The sequence below is a fragment of the Acartia tonsa genome, chromosome 3 (genome assembly GCF_053477335.1).
Source record: "Acartia tonsa isolate MP-2025a chromosome 3, ASM5347733v1, whole genome shotgun sequence".
In the NCBI taxonomy this organism is placed as follows: Eukaryota; Metazoa; Arthropoda; class Copepoda; order Calanoida; family Acartiidae; genus Acartia; species Acartia tonsa.
Window position 1 is genome coordinate 26561518 of NC_137262.1, and position 19369 is coordinate 26580886.

At 32.7% G+C, this 19369-nt stretch overlaps 1 protein-coding gene across 2 annotated transcripts; it reads right to left on the minus strand.

Annotated features, from left to right (window-relative positions):
* Positions 1-253: 253 nt before the first annotated feature.
* Positions 254-13826, minus strand: LOC145313745 (phospholipid-transporting ATPase ABCA1-like). 2 transcript variants are annotated; one of them, XM_080153313.1, is made up of 9 exons: positions 13770-13826; positions 11222-11278; positions 10826-10881; positions 10592-10663; positions 8756-8865; positions 6932-8276; positions 2154-6761; positions 1337-2077; positions 254-845 (listed from the first exon to the last, which is right to left on the minus strand). In XM_080153313.1, exons 2-9 carry the CDS (start codon positions 11275-11277, stop codon positions 451-453), a joined length of 7383 nt encoding a protein of 2460 aa, XP_080009439.1. In that variant the 5' UTR covers position 11278; positions 13770-13826; the 3' UTR covers positions 254-450. The 2 variants fall into 2 exon arrangements, with proteins under 2 accessions (XP_080009439.1, XP_080009440.1); XM_080153314.1 differs by lacking the exon at positions 10826-10881 and having other exon boundaries at positions 10592-10719.
* Positions 13827-19369: the final 5543 nt, after the last annotated feature.

Below are 19369 nucleotides of genomic sequence, written 5' to 3' on the forward strand. Positions count from 1 at the left end.
AAACATGGTATTGCACGGAGTTACAAGATATTACAATAAAAACAGAATATAATTACTTTATAATCGTGTTGCATTTGGATTTTCTGGTGGTGGAGCATACATAGCAGCCTCAGGGACATCTGCACCATCTATCTCAACATCTCTAAAGTTTATGGCACCTGTCTCAACGTCACCATTATCACCCACCTCTGCAATAGGCTCATCCTTGCTTATTTCATCAACTTCCTGATCAGTAAAGGAATACTTAATCCTATGCATGAAATTAGTATAATGAAAAGTTTTAATTTAACTTTTATAAAGGATTTTCATAGCTCCCTGAAAGTATTAAAAGAATTTTTTGGGGTAGGTAGCTTTAGTATCTCGAGAGTAATTACAACCTCTCCTCCCTTCCAAAAATCTCCTTTTAGAAACCCTGGTATGAAGGTCTAATTTTCTGATAAGCAAACAAAATTAAGCATCCCCTTCCTGGTTTTGAGTAATCTGCAGGAAAATATCTTCTAAAGATGCTACATCAATAGTAAAACTCTCCACAAGTCCCTGAGTCTTGGCAATGTCCAGCAAGGTTAGGATTGAGGAAATTTTTCCCCCAACCCTGTATTTAAGCCAACTGTATTTATGTTCTATAAACTTAGTGTTGGCAAAGCTTTCTGTTACATAATCATTCACTTTTTGTTCTGATGAGTCAGCTCCAATTTTAAGGTTGATTTTGTAACCACTGCCGTACATGTCCCGAAGGGCACCTGGAGATTCTTTGCAGAGTATCTGACCCTTGACCATGATGGCTATTTGGTCACACAGAATATCACACTCCACCAGGCTGTGTGATGTTAGAACAAGTGATTGGCCTAAAGTAAGAAATGAAGTTATTCTAATGAAGAATTATGACAATGACTAAATGACCCTGTAAGTTTTTTTTTATATGTTCAGACTTAATATACCTAACAACTGAGCAAACATCTCCTGAAGACATGTAAATGTTTATAAAACTGTTTAAATTTTGGGATTATATTGTAACATAGAATGTTGTCTGTATGTCCGTCTCTCTGAAGCTCTCACAGTAACCACCGAATAATTGGGCTCTTCTTTACAGGGAATATATCTACTAATCCTTTGATGGTTTTAAGCTATTTCTTAGGGAGTGGGACACCCCCAACCACCCAAGAAAGAAAATATCCCCCCCCAAAAAAAATTACCTCAGATTTTTTATTTTTAAAATCTAAAAAACAAAAAATTGAGCAGTCAAAATCTAACCCTAGTTCAAGTGCTCCTAGAGGGATGTAATCACTGGTTATTTTAAAATAAACTGTAAGTGGATAAGAGTTAATAAATATTCTACCTCTCTTTGCACAAGAGCCAATCATCTTCCAGACAATACGCCTAGTGGCAGGATCCATTCCACTGGTTGGTTCATCCAACAGGATCAGGTCTGGCCTCCCAAGCATTGCTGTAGCAGTACAAACTTTACGCTTGTTGCCTCCACTCAGATTGCCACATGGCACACCTCTGTACTGTTCTAAAGCAAACTCTTTCATCAAGTAGGTAGTTACTGCTTTAGCTTCTGTGCTATCATAACCAGCTATTTGAGCATATATATCTAGATGAGAGTTTACAGAAAGATGTTCATCAAGGCTATTTGATTGTGGGCAGTATCCTATTCTTTCACATCCAAATACTATATTTCCATATGTTGGCTGTAGACTTCCTGTTATCATTTTGAATATTGTACTTTTGCCAGCCCCATTTAATCCAATGAGGCCAAAGCATTCTCCTCTCTGTACATTTATATCAACATCAGAAACTGCTGTGTGTTTTGTAAAACCTTGTGTATACTCTTTTGAAACTGATTTTATTTTCAATATTTCTTTGAGGGTTGAGTCCTGACTTGTAGATTCTTGAGTAATTATTTCATATACAACTGTTATCAGCAAGAACAGAATTATTTCTGCTGCCATAAAAGTTAAATTTTTTCCAATCAAGTTCCAAGTGAAAGGATTAGTATCATCATTGGATTGGTTTGTATATTCATTCATAAGATCATTGGTCAATTGGTTTGTTACTAGGTCAAGTAGCCCTCCTCCTAGATTATAAATTGTAATTTTAAAAAGTATTCAGATATGTAATATGAAATATGAAAATTAGAAAAAAAAACTTACCTAAAGCATAGGGAGGTAAAATAAGCAGTGCAGTGACCAGAACCTTCCTTGCATCAATCATAGCTCTAATCCACCAGTACATGAAGGTTAACAACATCACCATCAGGGTTACCACACCAATGAATATGCAACAGGTAAAAATTACAACCTGACCATAGCTTGGCTCTCCAAACATCCTCTGTAGAAGATAAGAGAATGTTGAAATAGTTAGACAATACATCAGAATAAGTAACAGTGTTGCAATAAGATTTAGGCCAGCAGTAAATGCATTTATGTTGAAAATAAATATGATAATACCAGCTATTATTGTAAATATCGAGCTGATTATAAAGTCCCAGATAAAAGATGCCATAGTATACAAAATTGGTCCAACTTTAAAGGACTGCAGTACAAGTCTTTCTTCATTTAACCTTTCTTCTATTAAGTAGATAATAGTTGATGATGGTACAAATGAAATAGAGGCAAGCATAAACAATGCCAAAGTATAATCAGCTACATACTGTAGAATAGATTGTCGTAAAATATCTGATTTAGTCAATTTGATTGGTTCAGAATAAGCAGTAATTCCATAATCTCTTGGATCTGATGTTTGGCTTATTCTGGATCTGAGTCTGGCATTATACATTGCATTTAGATAAGCAGCTGAAGAATGAAATCCTTTATTATTGAAATAAACAATCTTTTGTGTGTCATTCAATATATGCCAACCACCATACTGATGCTTTACAAGATCATAGTGTGTATCAAGAATCCATCTGTTTGGAGTAACTTCATCAGAAAGAAAGTTCACCACATCCGTAGTATTTCTTAAACTTTGTTTCAAAACCAAACTTTCTTTTTTAGAGCAATCCCAGTTGTTTGATTTGCATTCACATGAGCTTTTGACGTTATATTCATGTTCCTGATTCACATAATTATTACATGAAACATATTTACTTGCACTTGAAAAGTTAGTCGTGCATGTTGTTCCTATGCCCGGGGAAACAATAAAAGCTTTGGAATTTGAGCTATTTAGATTTGTCAAGAATGAATAAGATTCTGGTCCATACATTGAAGGTGTTAACAATAAAGTTGGTAGTGTTGTTTTTGGTCTGACTATGCCTAGCACCATTGATAGTGTCAGCATTAACACTGGCAGTAAAAGAGAAGTCATCAACATTCGTCTGTCTTTCAAGAATCTTTTAGCTCTCTTTGTAACTAATGCCATCAAAGCTCTAACTGTACTAGTTTCTGTTTTATCATTAAAAACAAAATCTGATTCTAACCCATTTAGACTTCCTGCATCACTTTCTTTGTTTATGTCAGCTATCTGATTTCTCTTTTGAGCATCATTGGTTTTTATATTTTCTTCAGACATGCTATCAGCATCATCAGTAAGACTGAGAAACACATCTTCTAGGTTGGCAGATGCAATAGAAAAAGTGTTAATATCAAGAAATTCTTTCTCATTTTCTAATAAAGCAAATAGTTCTTGGTATGATGTAAATCCTGTTGATTCCTCAACTGGTAATGCATATGATCTTCTGTGTGCTGAATGTGTTAGTTTTCTAGCAGCTGGGACAATTCTTGTGACATGAAAGTCAAGTGCGTCAGAACCTGGTGACTGAGGAGTCTCCATTGAAAGTCTTGATGAGCACACTGAAGTTACTTTGGTTGGTGCTTCTGATGACAATCCCTGACTAATATTCAATTGTAAAGAATGGCCATACTTTTCTTTAAGTTGCATTGTACTGTCCATTGACAAAATAGATCCTCTGTGCATTATAGCAATGTTATCACACAAGATTTCTGCCTCATCCATGTGATGTGTTGATATAATGATTGTCTTGTTTTCCTTATTATCAGTAATAAACTCCCAGATCTTTCTCCTTGCTAACGAATCTACCCCTGCTGTTGGTTCATCAAGTATTATTACACAAGAATCTTTTCCAGAAAATGCAATGCATATAGCTAACCTTCTTTTTAATCCTTCTGAGAGATTCTTTGCCTTAAAATCTCTTTTATCTTCTAAATCCATTTTTGTAATCAATGTGTTGATATATTCTTTTACCTTTGAATTTTCAGAAGATTTGAGCGTAGCATAGAGATGAAGATGCTCTTCAATAGTCATATTATCATATAAAATTCCATGTTGAGAACAATAGCCAACCATACTTCTGTGAGTATCCATGAGACAATCAAACTTTTTACCATCATAAATTATAACACCTCTATCTGGTTCTACCATTCCAATAAGCATTGACATAGTTGTACTTTTGCCAGCTCCATTATGTCCCAGTAAACCTGTTATTTCGCCTTTTTTGAAGCTAATGCTAAGGTCAGCCACTGCTATTCTAGTCTTTTTACCCATTTTAAACTCTTTCTTGAGAGATTTTACAACAATACCCTCTATGATTTCATCTTCTAAAGTACTTGATATGTCACTCTTTTTCTTACTACTTGTCCAAGAGCCATCAATTCTTGACATCTTAGTGATGACTACACCAATAAACAAATATAGAAGAGTGTCTGCTAACATCAAAAGTAAAAAGTGTAGATAACTGAAGGAATCATCATCTATTGGAGATTCTGTAACATAGTTCCATTGAAGACCTTGCTGCTGCTGTTCATATCTTGTTATATACAGAAAAGTAAATCCAAATGATGAGCTTAAGAACATACCACTTACTACTTTAATTGCATCATCAACATCTTCATTCATTGATATGATAAATATGAAAGGTAGTAGAAATACTATGAAAAGTAGGAATGATACAACAGAACCAGATGATGGTTTAGTTAACAGAACTGTCATCATGAATATGAATGACATGCAGGATAAAGAAAACACAAAAAGTGTAAGATATGTTATTCCAAACTCTGTTCTAGGTAGCAATCCTCCAAAGTACAGAAGCAGAGAGAGAATCAAACTGTTGATATTAAAAACTTGAAGCATGATGAGGAAGTTTGAGATCCACACAGTTGTAAATTTCATTCCCATAACTTCCAATAGTTGGCCATTCTTGGATTCTCTCTCCCAAATAAACTCTCTAACAAATGTTGATACAAGAATAGAGAATCCAAAAATCAGTCCAACCTGCAGTATTTGAGCTGTGTATAATCCACTAAGAAAGTTATCCCTCATGAAGCAAGGATATGGAAATTGTTGAAGTTGAACTATGTCATTAGGTTTACTTCCAGATTGCAGTTCAATTATTGCATTATCAATTAAATCTTGAATTTGAGTAAAACCCCAGAAATATCTCATGTTATAGAAGAAATCACCTTCTGGTCCAGGCACCCACAATCTCTCCTTGAGTGCAGATGTAATTGGCACACTGTCATAGCTCATTCTGATCTTATACTCAATATGCTTGGGTAGCTTTTCATTAGCAGATCTTTTAACTCTGCTTTCATTTTGGCCAGATCCAAAGTTAGCAATAGCTAAAAAGTTTGCTTTTGTGTTGTTCATTGCTTGTTTCAGAGCTTCTCTTTCATTTGGAAAAAGCTTGAATCTATCATTATTCATACATTTTAAAGCAGACAAAGCATTGCTAGCTAAACCCATCATATCATCAATATTCAGTAATGATTCCAAATAGTAAGTAAGGTTTACTGGTTGTGCACCTTCAATATTGTAGTATAAACCTGCCTTGGATTTAATAAAATCACTGAAAAAATAGGAATGTGTCAGATTTGTTATAACAATAGACTGGTTTCTGTATGATTCTAAGTTTTGAAGATGTTTGTATTGTTCTGAAATATTCAACACTCTTGACCTAAAACCTTCTACTTTATCAAAGAACCGTTGTGCAACTTTCATAATCTGTTTCACCATACCATTATCTGGAACCAAGTAAATATTACCCATTAGAATAGGATGGAGATACCTCCACACCACAGTTCCTGATGCACTCTTGGACAAAGCAGAAAAGATTGGTGCACATTCATTATCAAGCAATTCAAAGCTCTCTTCTGTTGTATTCAGAGGTATTAAAGGTTTGTGCTTTATTTCAGGAGCTTTTTCTATATTTGTACCACACAAAAAGTTACTTATGATTGCTGGGAAATGACTCTTATCAAGCTTGGTAACATTTAATGATTCTTTAATGTTTGTAAAGTTTAGGGCATCAATCAATTTATTCATAGAAATTTCTAGTTCATCATAGATTTCAGAGAATTGTCCTATGCTTTCTACTGTTTCTTCCAACTCTGTACTTGTAACATTACTTACTTTTCCAAAGTTCTCTGGACTAAAATTTGAGGCTTCTGTAATTATTTGTAAGATATCTTTCATCTTTAGATTTTCAGCCAAGCTTGGAATTATATCTATTGAACCACATAACATATTACTTAGGCTTTCAAAAGTAACTCCATTAGTAACTGATGTCCTGTTAAGCAGTAAGTATCTCTGTAAATATGTTGCATTGCACAGATCAGGTTTTTGATCATAGAACAGTGAACCTGCCAACTTGATACCATCAAGAGTAAAGACTGAGTCATATAGCTCATCTAATAAATTGATTGGAATTTTAGCTTGGTTTTGTAAAAAATTCTGAATGTTTGTCCAGTTTGATGAAAAATCTTTCACTCTCATAGTTGTGGATTGTAAATCTTCTTTTATTACCTCTAAAATATGTTAGATATATCAGAAATATCAACCTTAAAATTCAAATTTAAAAATATGTTGATAATTATAAAGAAGGAAGATGAAAATTTAATTCAGTAAAATGATTTTTAATTTTATAATAGAATAACTAATTTTCCTTCTTGTGTTAATTTTAGATATGAAGACTTACCTAGTGTATCATAAACTTTGGTGAAGTTATCCCACATTTGAGTATTCTTTAGAAAATATTCAGCATCATCTAATATCAAGGATACCTTTTCAACAAGAACTGCAGCTTGACTGAGTATCATTCCATCTAATAGTGTTGGATCATTTATCACAGCAGTGCTGTTTACTGTTAAAACTTTTATTACATCTGCCATTGATGCTATCTCTATCACATGTTCAGTAATTCTACCAATTCTGTCCTGGACATCCTGAGTCCAATTCATTGAATTATACTCAACATTTCTCCATGTGTAAATATTATTTAATATATAATTATAATCTAATGCATTGAACATTGAATCTAGGCTTGCTATTGTTTGCCTTTTCCGTGATTTGCTACAATTGAACATAGATGACAAGTCATATTTCAAGGGGATTTCCTCATAAATATAAGATTGCATTGCAAGATAATGATATCTGTTCACATCCACTTTACAGCGGCCATCAAAATTATCTGATTCCTCTCTAGCAACTACTTCAAGTACTGGTTTCCAAATTGGCATTTGTTCTTTAATCATGCTCGAAAATGGTTCTATAAGATAGGACATGTTACAGACCTTCATTTTTTCAAGAATGTTTGCATTGGAAGATTTCAACGCACACATAATGCTGTCATCTCCTATTTTGTCTTGGATCATTTCTAAGGTGTTTCCTATATCTCTCATTGACTCTGTGAGAGCATCAATCTCATAAACAAAAGGAATAAACCTTTTCTTTCTTGTTACTGATGTAGTTTTATTTCCATTCATAATAAATGACAGCTCATTCACAAAATTAAGACCATCTCGAAGAGAGGCACCAATTTTTGAAGTATCATCAATGTTTTTAGATTGAAGCTGTTCATATACTAGATTGAAATTTGTATTGTTTTGTATTGCTTCTACAAAGAGTGATGCATTCTTAGGAGAGGAACAGACATATTTCTGAAGTTCTTTGATCAAATCTCTGCTTGCAGAGGGTAAAAACAGCTTGAATGTAATTGTGGAACAATTTAGAAGCTTATTTTTAATATCAATGACAGCAAGATCCCCAATAATCATTCCCATCCGTAAAGTTGAAAATGCCAGACCATTAGCATTTGCATCATCAAATCCTTTATCCTTGAGTGTATCAATAAGTTTAGTCTCATTGTAGAACATCTCACTCACTGTACTGTTCCTGTTGACAAAGTTGGTCATAATCAGAGTTTCATTTAGGATTTCAGATGTGCCATTGATAAGCTTGAGCATGTTGGGGATGTTGGTGCTGAACTGTTGAACAGTGTCGTTGTAGATGACTGGCTCCAGATGTTGCACCAACATATCCACCTAAATTCAAAGAATAAAGAAAATTGTTCTGTAACCTTTGAATTAAGACACACTTTTATTTTAGAAAATCATAGATGACCTCATTCATAAGTAGCAAAGCACAAAAAAATATTATAAAATGTAAAGAAAAAAGCAGAAAAAAAATAAAACATACAGAGTAAATGTTAATAATTCAAAGCAATCACCCTAAATTATAGTTTCAGAAGCAAATTTTCATACTGCAAAGAGGCTACTTGTCCTTTGTCTACAAATTGATATAAAAAAATACCAAAATATGGAAAGGCAGATAAAAATGTATTTCTTTTACTTAGATATGCTACATAATTATAGAAATGTTGACAACAGTCTATCTTTAAAAGGAGCCAAGAAAATCATGTTTTCCCCATTCCGTTACATTTTGAATTATAGAGTGGCTTCGCTATTGAAAAAATATTGGGACTTTGGGATGGTTATATTATTAACTAAAACGGCAATACTACCTTGGATCCAGGATATGTGGGAATATCTTGAAAATCTTTCATTTCGTGGCAATCATTCTTGAGATTACAACCAAATGACTGCAGCATTGACAGCGGACCAGCACTGGGACCTAGAAAATTGTATATTAAAAGTAGCCCAGCACTGGGACTTAGCAAATTGTATATTGACAGAAGATCAGCACTGGGACCTAGAAAATTGTATATTGACAGCGGACCAGCACTAGGACCTAGAAAATTGTGTATTGACATTGAACCAGCACTGGGACCCAGATAATTGTATATTGACAGCGAACCAGGACTGGGACCCAGAATATTAAATGTTAAGTCAACGGAAATAAAAGCAATTGATTATTACTGCCACAGTTACTTTATATCTGGAGTGCATCACTTAGCTAAATTTACATTGCCAGCGGTTTTGCGGTTTTGCAAAGGGGTAGGGAAAGCATGATAGCCTAAAACCAACCCAATAATTAAATCTAACAATGAAATAATTTGATAGCCTCGGACCATTGCAAAGCTATTCTAACATGGATGGAGAACTCAATTGGTTCTATAGTTATGAAAATCTTAAGCTACAGACAAAAAAAAACCTTACTACTTCATACAATAGGAAATAAATAGACAATATTTCTCCATATTTCTTTATTTACACATATTCAACACAAATGTAGAGGGAGGGAGGGAGGGGATATTGGAAAATAAATTATCCTGGTACCGAAAATTTTATAACCACATTTTCTTTTTTGTTGACTCATTATTTAATTTTGATTTGTTGTTTTCAAACTAGCGGTATCAAACTTTTAGATCAATATCTTTATTAACAGAAGGTCTAATTTTATTTGCATCATTGGAATGTAAATAAACTTATCGCCCATAGTCTGATTCCCTTAAGATCCCTGTATAAAAAAAGAATTACTCTTTGACTAGTTTTTACTCAACAAAATTCAAAAACTTTTTGTGTTCATTTTGTTTCTACAGTGTTGATAGCTTGTTGTTGAAGCACAACTATTGGACGTCATTCGCCCTGTCTTAAACTAACTGTTGTATCAAAAATTATTGTATTTGTATCTATAAGCCTTCATTGTCTGTAGCTAAGGATCTCGCAAACCGCTGAACCGATAAGTTTCTTATTTACAGTGAAGCGTCTTTTAGGTCCAGGGAAGGTTTTAAAATATTTTTAGGGAAGGTATTTCTACCCTTCCAATAACCCCCCCCCCCCTCACAATTAAAACTATTTTTTTTAATTCAAATTGAAATGGGTAAAAGGTCTAATTTCACCCTTACATTAAATGCTCCTAGAGGCTTAAGATCTCGGAACTGCTGAATCGATTGGGTTTTACTCTTCAGGGAATATACTGGTCTGGTGTAAGTTTAAGGCTATTAGGGGAAGGCCAAGGGCATCCCCCCAACCCACCTCCAAAAAAAGGAAAAAAAATCCCCCCCAAAATTTTTTGTAAAGTAAAACAAAACATCGGGTTGGGGGGAACCCTATCACACCCTTGGGGCAAAAATCCCATTAAAAAATTAATCCCTCCCCCTCAAAAAAAATTTCCTGCTAAAATAAATGGTAGTATAAATTATACAAATTTGTAAGAAAGAATAAAGAAATAAAAATACTATTTTTATTCTGTTAAATTAATACAAAACTTCAATTGGTGCTTTCCCTGAAGTTCCTTATTGTGAATTTATACCTGAAGTGTGTTACCCATTACCCAACATATCCTAACCTGACCTAAAGTAATAAACATAAAAAAACAAAAAAAAAAAATTTATTTCTAAATAAGTGATAGAGGTTTTGTGCTGGACTAGGACATATTAGAAAACCACCCTTCTTACCTGTACGCGCCCTGAACTGGCAAGTCTTGAACTCTGACGGTGGCATCATCAGTTTCACCAGCAGGAGGATACCTATTAGGGCTGAAGGGAGCAGGTATTGCAGCAGAGTTGTCACTGGTTGGCGGGCACTAAATATAAATATATAGAGGATACATATCAGGGCTGAAGGAAGCAGGTATTGCAGCAGAGTTGTCAATGGTTGGCGGGCACTAAATATAAATATATAGAGGATACATATCAGGGCTGAAGGGAGCAGGTATTGCAGCAGAGTTGTCACTGGTTGGCGGGCACTAAATCTAAATATACAGAGGATACATATCAGGGCTGAAGGGAGCAGGTATATTATCCTAAATAAGCAAGGTTTTTAGATACTGCACATAAGTCATTTATAATTTACAAAATAAAATAAGAAGCACTGATGACTCTGATAACCTTCGGGGGGTCCTAACCTGTTGGGGCTACCAAGTACCCAGTACAACCTAACCTAACCTGAGCTGGCCTTAAGTAATAAACAAACAAACAAAAAAACTTCCACTTATATTTAATTTTATTAAAAGATAATTGGGATGGAGGCATTTCAGTGCTTAACAAGGTACATTGTGTGAAACCGCCCAAAAAATTAACTCATACCTAAGTTTTCTGCTTTTCCACAAGCATAAGCCAAGGTGGCGAAAAAACGTCCCCATCCTATAGATGAATAACAATAGTACATTTTTTAACAACAAATGAATATTTTTGTAACGGTTTACTTGGGTCATATTATTAAAATATTTATTACTAAAATAATTATCTAAGCACAGAACTAAATAATTGAAGTAAGGCACGGCAACAATTTATTGACCCAGACATAAATCATTTGGTTGATCATTTGAGGTCATAAAAAATCTAATTGATGTTCAAAATTTGAAATTTCTGCAATATATAATAGAGTTTATATAGAGTTTATGTTAGGTAAAATAAACCCTGCGAGGATTCTCTAAAATATCAGTGTACCAAAAACGTGGAAATACGTATAACTTTCTTGGCTACTATTTCAGATAGACGTCATATTCTATTCAACTCAAGTTGCACTTTGACTTCTGTAAGAAAAAAATAAACTTAATTTGTTGTTATTTGAGATAAACTCTATAACTCACGTTGTCATTGTGTCTGACTAAGAGTGCTATGTGATGTATTTAGGTTACGTCAAACTTTTTATGATTGCACTATATAAAACTGTGCATACCACTAGTTTCTGAGCTTTCCTACTCATTTATATTGCCATCCTTGTTAAAAGTATACATTTGGAATAATTAATAAGAGTATAATAAACCCAGGGATCTTAAGGGATAAGACAATGGACGATAAATTGAGATACATCACCAATGATGAAAAAAATACAACTTCTGTAGATTACAATAACAAGTTTCTTGGGCAACGAATAAGATATCTTGACAGTAAAACGTTGGGTACGAATGTAATTTACAGTCCAATATCCACTCCCTTCCTGAATAAACCTTATTGTATGCAATTTATTTCATTATTAATGATATTTTGGTTAATAAAAATAACCAGGAAAATAAATAACTGAAAATAAATAAAATCAAACATATCATTAAAAATGTATAAAGTTAAAAATTTTCATTAATTTTGATTTATGGAACCAAATTCGTTCGGTGCACAGCATTAAAATAATAATGAACATATCTATAAGTTTTTCACAATGGCTTCGAAATTGATTAAAGTGAGTCAAATTGAAAAAACAAGTTTTGTATCGTATTAAAGACAATTTTCCACGAATAATGAAATAAAAATCATTATATAAATACCAGTTTTGTCAGGCCTAGTCTTTGCCTTCTCGTTATTAAAAAAACTGTAATTAATCATGTATTTTTAAAAATTTTCTATCCACGGAAAGCTGTCTATCAGACAATGCGATAAATAACTAATAATGTTTTGTTGCCAAAGGCCACTGTAGGCATAAACACGTACAAATAATACTTTGATTGCATATCTTTTTCTAGAAGTCATAACATTACATTGTAATAGATTATCCTAATGATCCTAATGGCTGGCTCGTAAAAATAATTTCATTCGTCTATCATAACAACAGATAATAAAGATAAATTTGAAGTCAATAGCTGAATTTTCGAGTTAGTCCAAGGTAAATTAATAACGGTCCTGCTTGCGGGTTCGAGTCTGGGCATACTAGAGACAGTAAAAATATTAACTAAGGCTACTGTTTTAAATTTGATGGGAAATCCATAAATTAGGACTAGTATGACACTCAGACAAATCTACTGATATGTATACCATTTTTGTATTATAGTTTATTTCTTTAAATATGTTAGCTTATTGTAGCTGCTTTACATATGGAATTATAGTTATATCATTAAATATTCATATTGTATATTTCTAAATAAATATATTAGTTTTAAAAAACACTTAAAACCAAATAACACTCTATGTGTATTAATTTAAAAATAAGTACTTTAATATATTACTAGCGGCAACTCCCTTACAACCTCTAGAGGTATTTAAGGTAGGAGTGGAAAAGATCATTCCCATATAAACAACCCCTTAAATAGTGGATGTAAATATTCATTTATTTCCCGGAGGTAGTCATTTATTTCCCGGAGGTAGTCATTTTTAGAAGATTTTTAATTTTTTTTGGGAAGATTTTAGAATTTTTATTAATTACTAAAAGAAAGAAAAATTATACCAGGGAAATAAATGAAATTTAAAAACCAAAATTAAACCACATTTTACTAGCATAAAAATGAGTTTTTGTTAAAATGAGAATGATATTTCTGTCCAGTTTTTTGTTTAGGAATGAATATTTCTTACCCTCGTGAATAAATGATGACCTATCGGTCCATCATTTATTCCCTCGGGTAAGAAATATTCATTCCTAAACAAAAAACTGGACATGAATACCCCATTTAAAGATCAATTTAAAAAGATCATACATTTTTTTTTGGAGGAAGGAGGGAGGTCATCTTTTATTAGAAAGTTGAAGAAAAAATAGTTAAAAACCTTCCCTGGACATAAAAAAAGGCTTCACTGTACAGGAAAACCATATCGGTTCAGCGGCAAGATCCTTCGCAACAGATCAAAAAAGCTTACTACTTAATATAATAGGATATATTTCATAGGTAGATGTCATATAATCAAATTAGGTTTAAAAAATATATTTTACCTTAAGCCAGTCTCAATTTGTTTTCCTTGAATCACATTAATAAAAATACTTTATTCTGAAAGTAAAAAGAAAATTACTTTTTAACAACTTTTTCATATAATTGATCATTTGATTCATATTCTTTTTATAAAAATTTAACGGCTGCGCGCCTAGCACCTCGAGATATTTTATTCGACGGGGTAGGGATTAACAGAAAAATAGCCTAAAACAATACCTAGACTTAAATTTAAAACTACCATGAGACCCTGTGTAAAGCTTATAATATATTGGAGAACTTAAGAGGTTTAGCGGTCAGTGAGATCTTTCTCTACAAACAAAAACCTCACTACTTTATACAATAACTAGATATATATTATATAAACACAACTTATTTTTTTCTAATTGTATTTATGAAATAGAATTGTTTTATTAATAAAAAGATCATCATTTCCAATTAAGTTGTCAAAAATAAGAGTTAAAAAAAATTAAAGAGGATATTACAAGACTAAACAAAACTGGATATAAATAATATATAACTTTAATTTTAATCATCTGTGATCACACTTGTAAGACTAATATTTAGTTCAATTAAAATTTAAAACAAAAATAAGGTAATAAATTTCACCATGACGCAAATTTCTAAGTTTTATACTGACGGAAATTATTATCCAATGTGTGCCCGAACTTTTTCATGATAATATTCGGTTTTAATACAAAAGAATAATTCCATAAATTGACATTTTATGGGACTATCCTACAAGTTATATGTGTGTCTATTATGATCCTATAAACAAATATTTAAAATGTAAACAAAATTGTCTATAACTTTTTTTTATGTTTATTTCCTTCTTTTGATTTATTGAAAATTCCTGCGAAAAAAACTCCCTATGTTAGTACATGTAAACATAATTGTCATGGAGGGAGGGGATATTGGGCTTTTTATTACACTAGTCCCCAAAGTTATAAAATAACGTTTTCTTATTCGTTCGCTTAACAACTTTGGGGACTGAATTTTGATTGGTTAATTCATTAAGATGAGTGTTCAAACGGGTTAACCACTAATTGTAATCTACAGAAGGGGTGATTTTGTGTATCATCATTAGGGATGTACATCAATTTGTCGGCCATTGTCTTATCCCTTTAGATCCCAGCATTATAGTTCCTGTTTAACTGATAATCTATGCATCCAAACTATTGACTGAAATAGATTTGTAAAAAAAACTTTTATCAATCAATACTAATCAATATGATAATTAGCAACACTTGTGGTTCGTCCTAAATGAAGCAATCCTTTCAATTATATAGATATTACAGGCTTCAAACTTTGCACTAGGTAAAAAACATTTCAAGTTTTACTCACAAGACCTATTGGTAGGTTAGATGAAAAGTTTATTAATTTTACTCTACTAGTTTAGAGATCTAAATGATTTTTTTTCTAAAAGTAAAGTAGCCTATTGAAATCCCAAGACATATGTGAAGCTTCCTGTTAATGCAAAACTCAATTGGTTCGCCAATTATCGAAATCTTAAGCGACAGACAAAAATAATTTGCTACTTAATACAATAGGACTAGAGCCTATGTCCGTAGAGGCTAGTCCTATTGGGGCGGGGGCCTAATTTTTCTATGGGTGAATTTTCTTGAGCGGGTGGTGGTAACTTCCCCTACATAAATATGAATATTCCCATTACCTATGAGAATCTACACCATAAATTAGAACCATATCGGTTCAGCCGTTAGCGAGATCCTTAGGTGCAAAGAGACAGAAAGACATCCTGTTTCTTTTTAAAAGAATAGTGGGGGTAAATTTTATGTCTGAGTATTTTTTTTAATTAATAAAAAAGTTTGGTTACAGGATAGAACTGATAAGGGCAAAGAATTACAAAAGATTAGAACATTTACATGCTGGGTGTGCATCAACTTCCGCATATTGTTGCAGTAAATTGTTTTATATCAACAGTAAAATAAGTCTACTTTCATTTTAGTTAACACAGAAAAAATATTTTTTTTTGCTGGGGAGTATTTTTTAAGGGCGATTTCTCTTGGAAAAACCATTTCCAGCCCCTATAAGAAATTTTACTGCAAAGGAGAACCATATAGGTCCATCGGTTAGTGAGATCTCAAGGTACAGACAAATGAACAGAGAGAAAAATGACCCTCCCTCCTCAAACAAAAATCTTTTCGTTTTAAAACTAAAATTGGAAATAGCAGTGAGTCGACTTTACCTCTCCTACATTTAGTGCCCCTAGAGGCTTCTAGGGGGCGAATCCGCTAGTTGTATATAGTTGATATATGTAGCTGTGATGTCAAAATAAGAGGAGGGGGAAGGAGAGAAAGAAAAAAAATAGATAAAGCAAAGTTTTAGGGGGTAAAAGTCAATAGCCAAAATGATAAATAAAGCACTTTTAAGACAATCTTTCTTCCGGGGGTAAAATTCAATAAAAAACTTTTTATAAATAATGCGGTTTTGTAGATCAAAAAATGTGATACATGTGCAGAAGTGAATGCATACTAAAATGTGGCTTTATAGTAGTAATAAAACAAAAACAAAAAAATCGGCTTCATTTCTTTTTATCCAAAGTTTATAATATAGCAAAGATGGGTCAATGGCAAAAAAGTGAATCTTTCAATATGTTTTGGTAATCAAAATATGAATTAGGATGGTTTATTATTTTGTAAACGAAAAATTTTAATATGTTGCTACTAAAAATTGTTTTTTTTTTCAGGGAGACAATATTGTGTTAAGGACAATAAAGATAAGGCTATTTGAACATGTAAACTTTTAAGTAAAATAATATAATTGCCCTTGTTTTAATAACAAAGATATACTACATGTGTTTTGTCCTCAGTCTATCATTTAAGGCATTTCTAAAGTTATCAGTATCATAATTAGCAAAACAAAACCGAGGCAAGATGTTTGTCTCAATCATTTTTTTTGTATTAAAGTTCTTCATTATTTAATAGCAGATACGCAACAAATTTATGTACAATATTGTTTAGACTTACAAATTATTGTTCTGCTTATTCAGTTCTGAAACTTACGGGAGTTATTGATCGTTTGTACTTCCTTCTGATTTTAGAGCTTGGCTTTTATGGATGTTGTCATTCTTGTTCTTATTAAACATCCCTAAATATTTTTTTAAATACAAATTTTCTAAGCATAAAAAATAGACATAATTATACGCAAAATATGTGTTAATAGACGGAAGTTCATATTCTAACTAACCATTGTACTCTCTTTAAATAAATGTATAAGGTCAGTTTTACGTACAGGCATACAGATGGACAGACAGGCAAACAGACAATAATGCTCTTAAAATTGCCGCTAAAGTCGAGACGGTGTGTCCAAACAATAATGAGAAAATATCAACACTGCAATATAGAGTAGTAAGGTATTTTTGTGTGTAGCTAAAAAATTGCTGGTTTGAATGGAATGCACTTTTTAGGAGACCTTTAGACTTTTTATGCTATTTTCTGACCTCATCCACCCTCCGCTAGAGACTAGGGGCGAAACAAAACAATTAGTCTTATATAAGTACTACGGTGTGTCCAACAGGTTCTATGTTATTTTTCGGGTTGGTACTAGTGGTAAGTCAACCATTAAGACATATTTAATTTAAATTTTTATATTTTTAATTTGCTAACTTTTTTATGTTTTAATGTATGATCACCACCTAAAAGAATGCCCTTGCCTTTCACAGACACCATGGTGAAATATTTTACTCGTCCGTAAAATAAGTTATAACATTACATATGCAAATCCAATAGAGTAATGTTCGCTTATTGTATTTGTCAACCGGAGTTGAAACAGCCAAAACCGTCTCCTGTATTTTCAACAGAGACGTCATTAAAAATTCACAAGCACAATCCTTTTTGGTTTGGATGCTGTTTGAATTATGATTCTAATCGTTATTTATAGTATCGCTATACTTGATTTTTCAATTTCTGAGAAGCGGTTCTAATCCAGCGGATATTCATCGATTTCGAAGCCAGACTGGGAACGTAATTAAAGATTTAAAACTTAAGATATTTTTTTAAAACATTTGTTTCCATAAATACTTTACCCTAAAAAATCGTCTAGGAAAAATATAATAATGCGCTGCTACTCTGTAATTCGCCAATAGTCTCTATGTGCTTCACCCTGGAAAAGGTATATGTGCTTCACCCTACATTTGATTTTAGTTTTAACATAGACCAAAATAGCCAAATTGTTGCATCGATTACTGAGATCTTTGGCTTTAGAAGTACAGACAGACAGATATACATTATACAGACAGTCAGACATATGATTCCTATACAATTATTTCACTATTTGAATTTGTTCATTCACAGGTGCTTGTAAAGAAATGTATAGAGGGGTGTAGGAGGGTGTTGACTCCCTCCTACACACCCCTTCAGCAGGCCATTTCTTCTACTACAGAAATGTATTGTAAAATATTTGTATAAAATATTTAGCTGCTGTCATCCTGTTTATTTTTTACAATCTATAAATAGACCATAATTAATGTGTTATGCGGGCCACAGACAATAAGCAGGGATCTAAAGGGATAAGACAATAGCCAATAAATGACATCCCTAGTGATTTACAAAGTTACCGCTTTTTAAAATCAAATTTGTGGTTGAAACGTATGGACACTCTTGAACCATCCAATTAAAATTAAGCCAACGAATAAAAAAAATTCTAATTAAGCGTACCTATTTACAAGAAAGGTGCATCTATTTGTTATTTAGTTATACTTACATATATTTGGTTTACTTATCCCTTAATGCCTGGAACTTTTGTCCATAAAACTGAGGAAGGGATGTGTCATTGCATGTTTGATTGGTTGGTTCCTATACAAGTGAACAATAATTTTATTCTACAGAAGTGTACATTTGTTTAGAAATTGAGGATGTATATCAATTTATCATCCATTGTCTTATCCTTGAAAATCCCTGGTAAACTAGGAAAATACGTTGTCGTAGTTAAAAGCTTGTTGCTTTAGTGACTACCAATGAAAACGTATTGGTCCTTAACAAAACAAACAAAAAATCAGATTCTATCAAAAATAAGTTGAATGTGTGGGTGTGTATGTTTATGTCAAAAAAATGAACAAAAGGCCTTTATAATATGTTAAAATGTTTATATTTTTTAATTGCTTTCCGCGGACTGACGGACGGACGGACACAAAGACAAAATGAATTATAGAGAATCGCTACTAGTAATTTACATTGTACAATTACATTGTAAATGTACAACCAATCCACTCATATTCGTAAAGTATATCAACGGTGTTAATTTAAACTGAAAAAGAAACATTTTCAGTTTAGATATCCTTGAGATGAAAGGTAATATCTTGAAAATGTCTTTATAGATAGCTCTAAAACTTTGAGGGAAGCTAAGTCTTTATTGTGTGGGAACACAGTAATAGTGTCTGACTGATTATGACGTAACAAAAAAAAATAGCCATTGAGAGGCCGTTATTGACCAATGGTAAAATTTATAGTGGCCTCTCATTGGCTAATTTTTTTTGTTACGTCATAATCAGTCAGACACTATTACTGTGTTCTTGTGTGGTATCGGCCATTATTATTTAGAATGAAGGGTTACACTATCTAAGATGAATAGCAACCAGAAAAAAAAT

Bases quoted from the DNA above. Each gene is read 5' to 3' on its own strand.
- LOC145313745 (XM_080153314.1), bottom strand. From the start codon at position 11,277: ATGGGGACGTTTTTTCGCCACCTTGGCTTATGCTTGTGGAAAAGCAGA. The intron at 10,720-11,221 runs GTATGAGTTAAT...ATTTATATTTAG, and splicing joins TGGAAAAGCAGAAAACTTAG to TGCCCGCCAACCAGTGACAA. The intron at 8,866-10,591 runs GTAAGAAGGGTG...ACAATTTTCTAG, and splicing joins CCAGTTCAGGGCGCGTACAG to GTCCCAGTGCTGGTCCGCTG.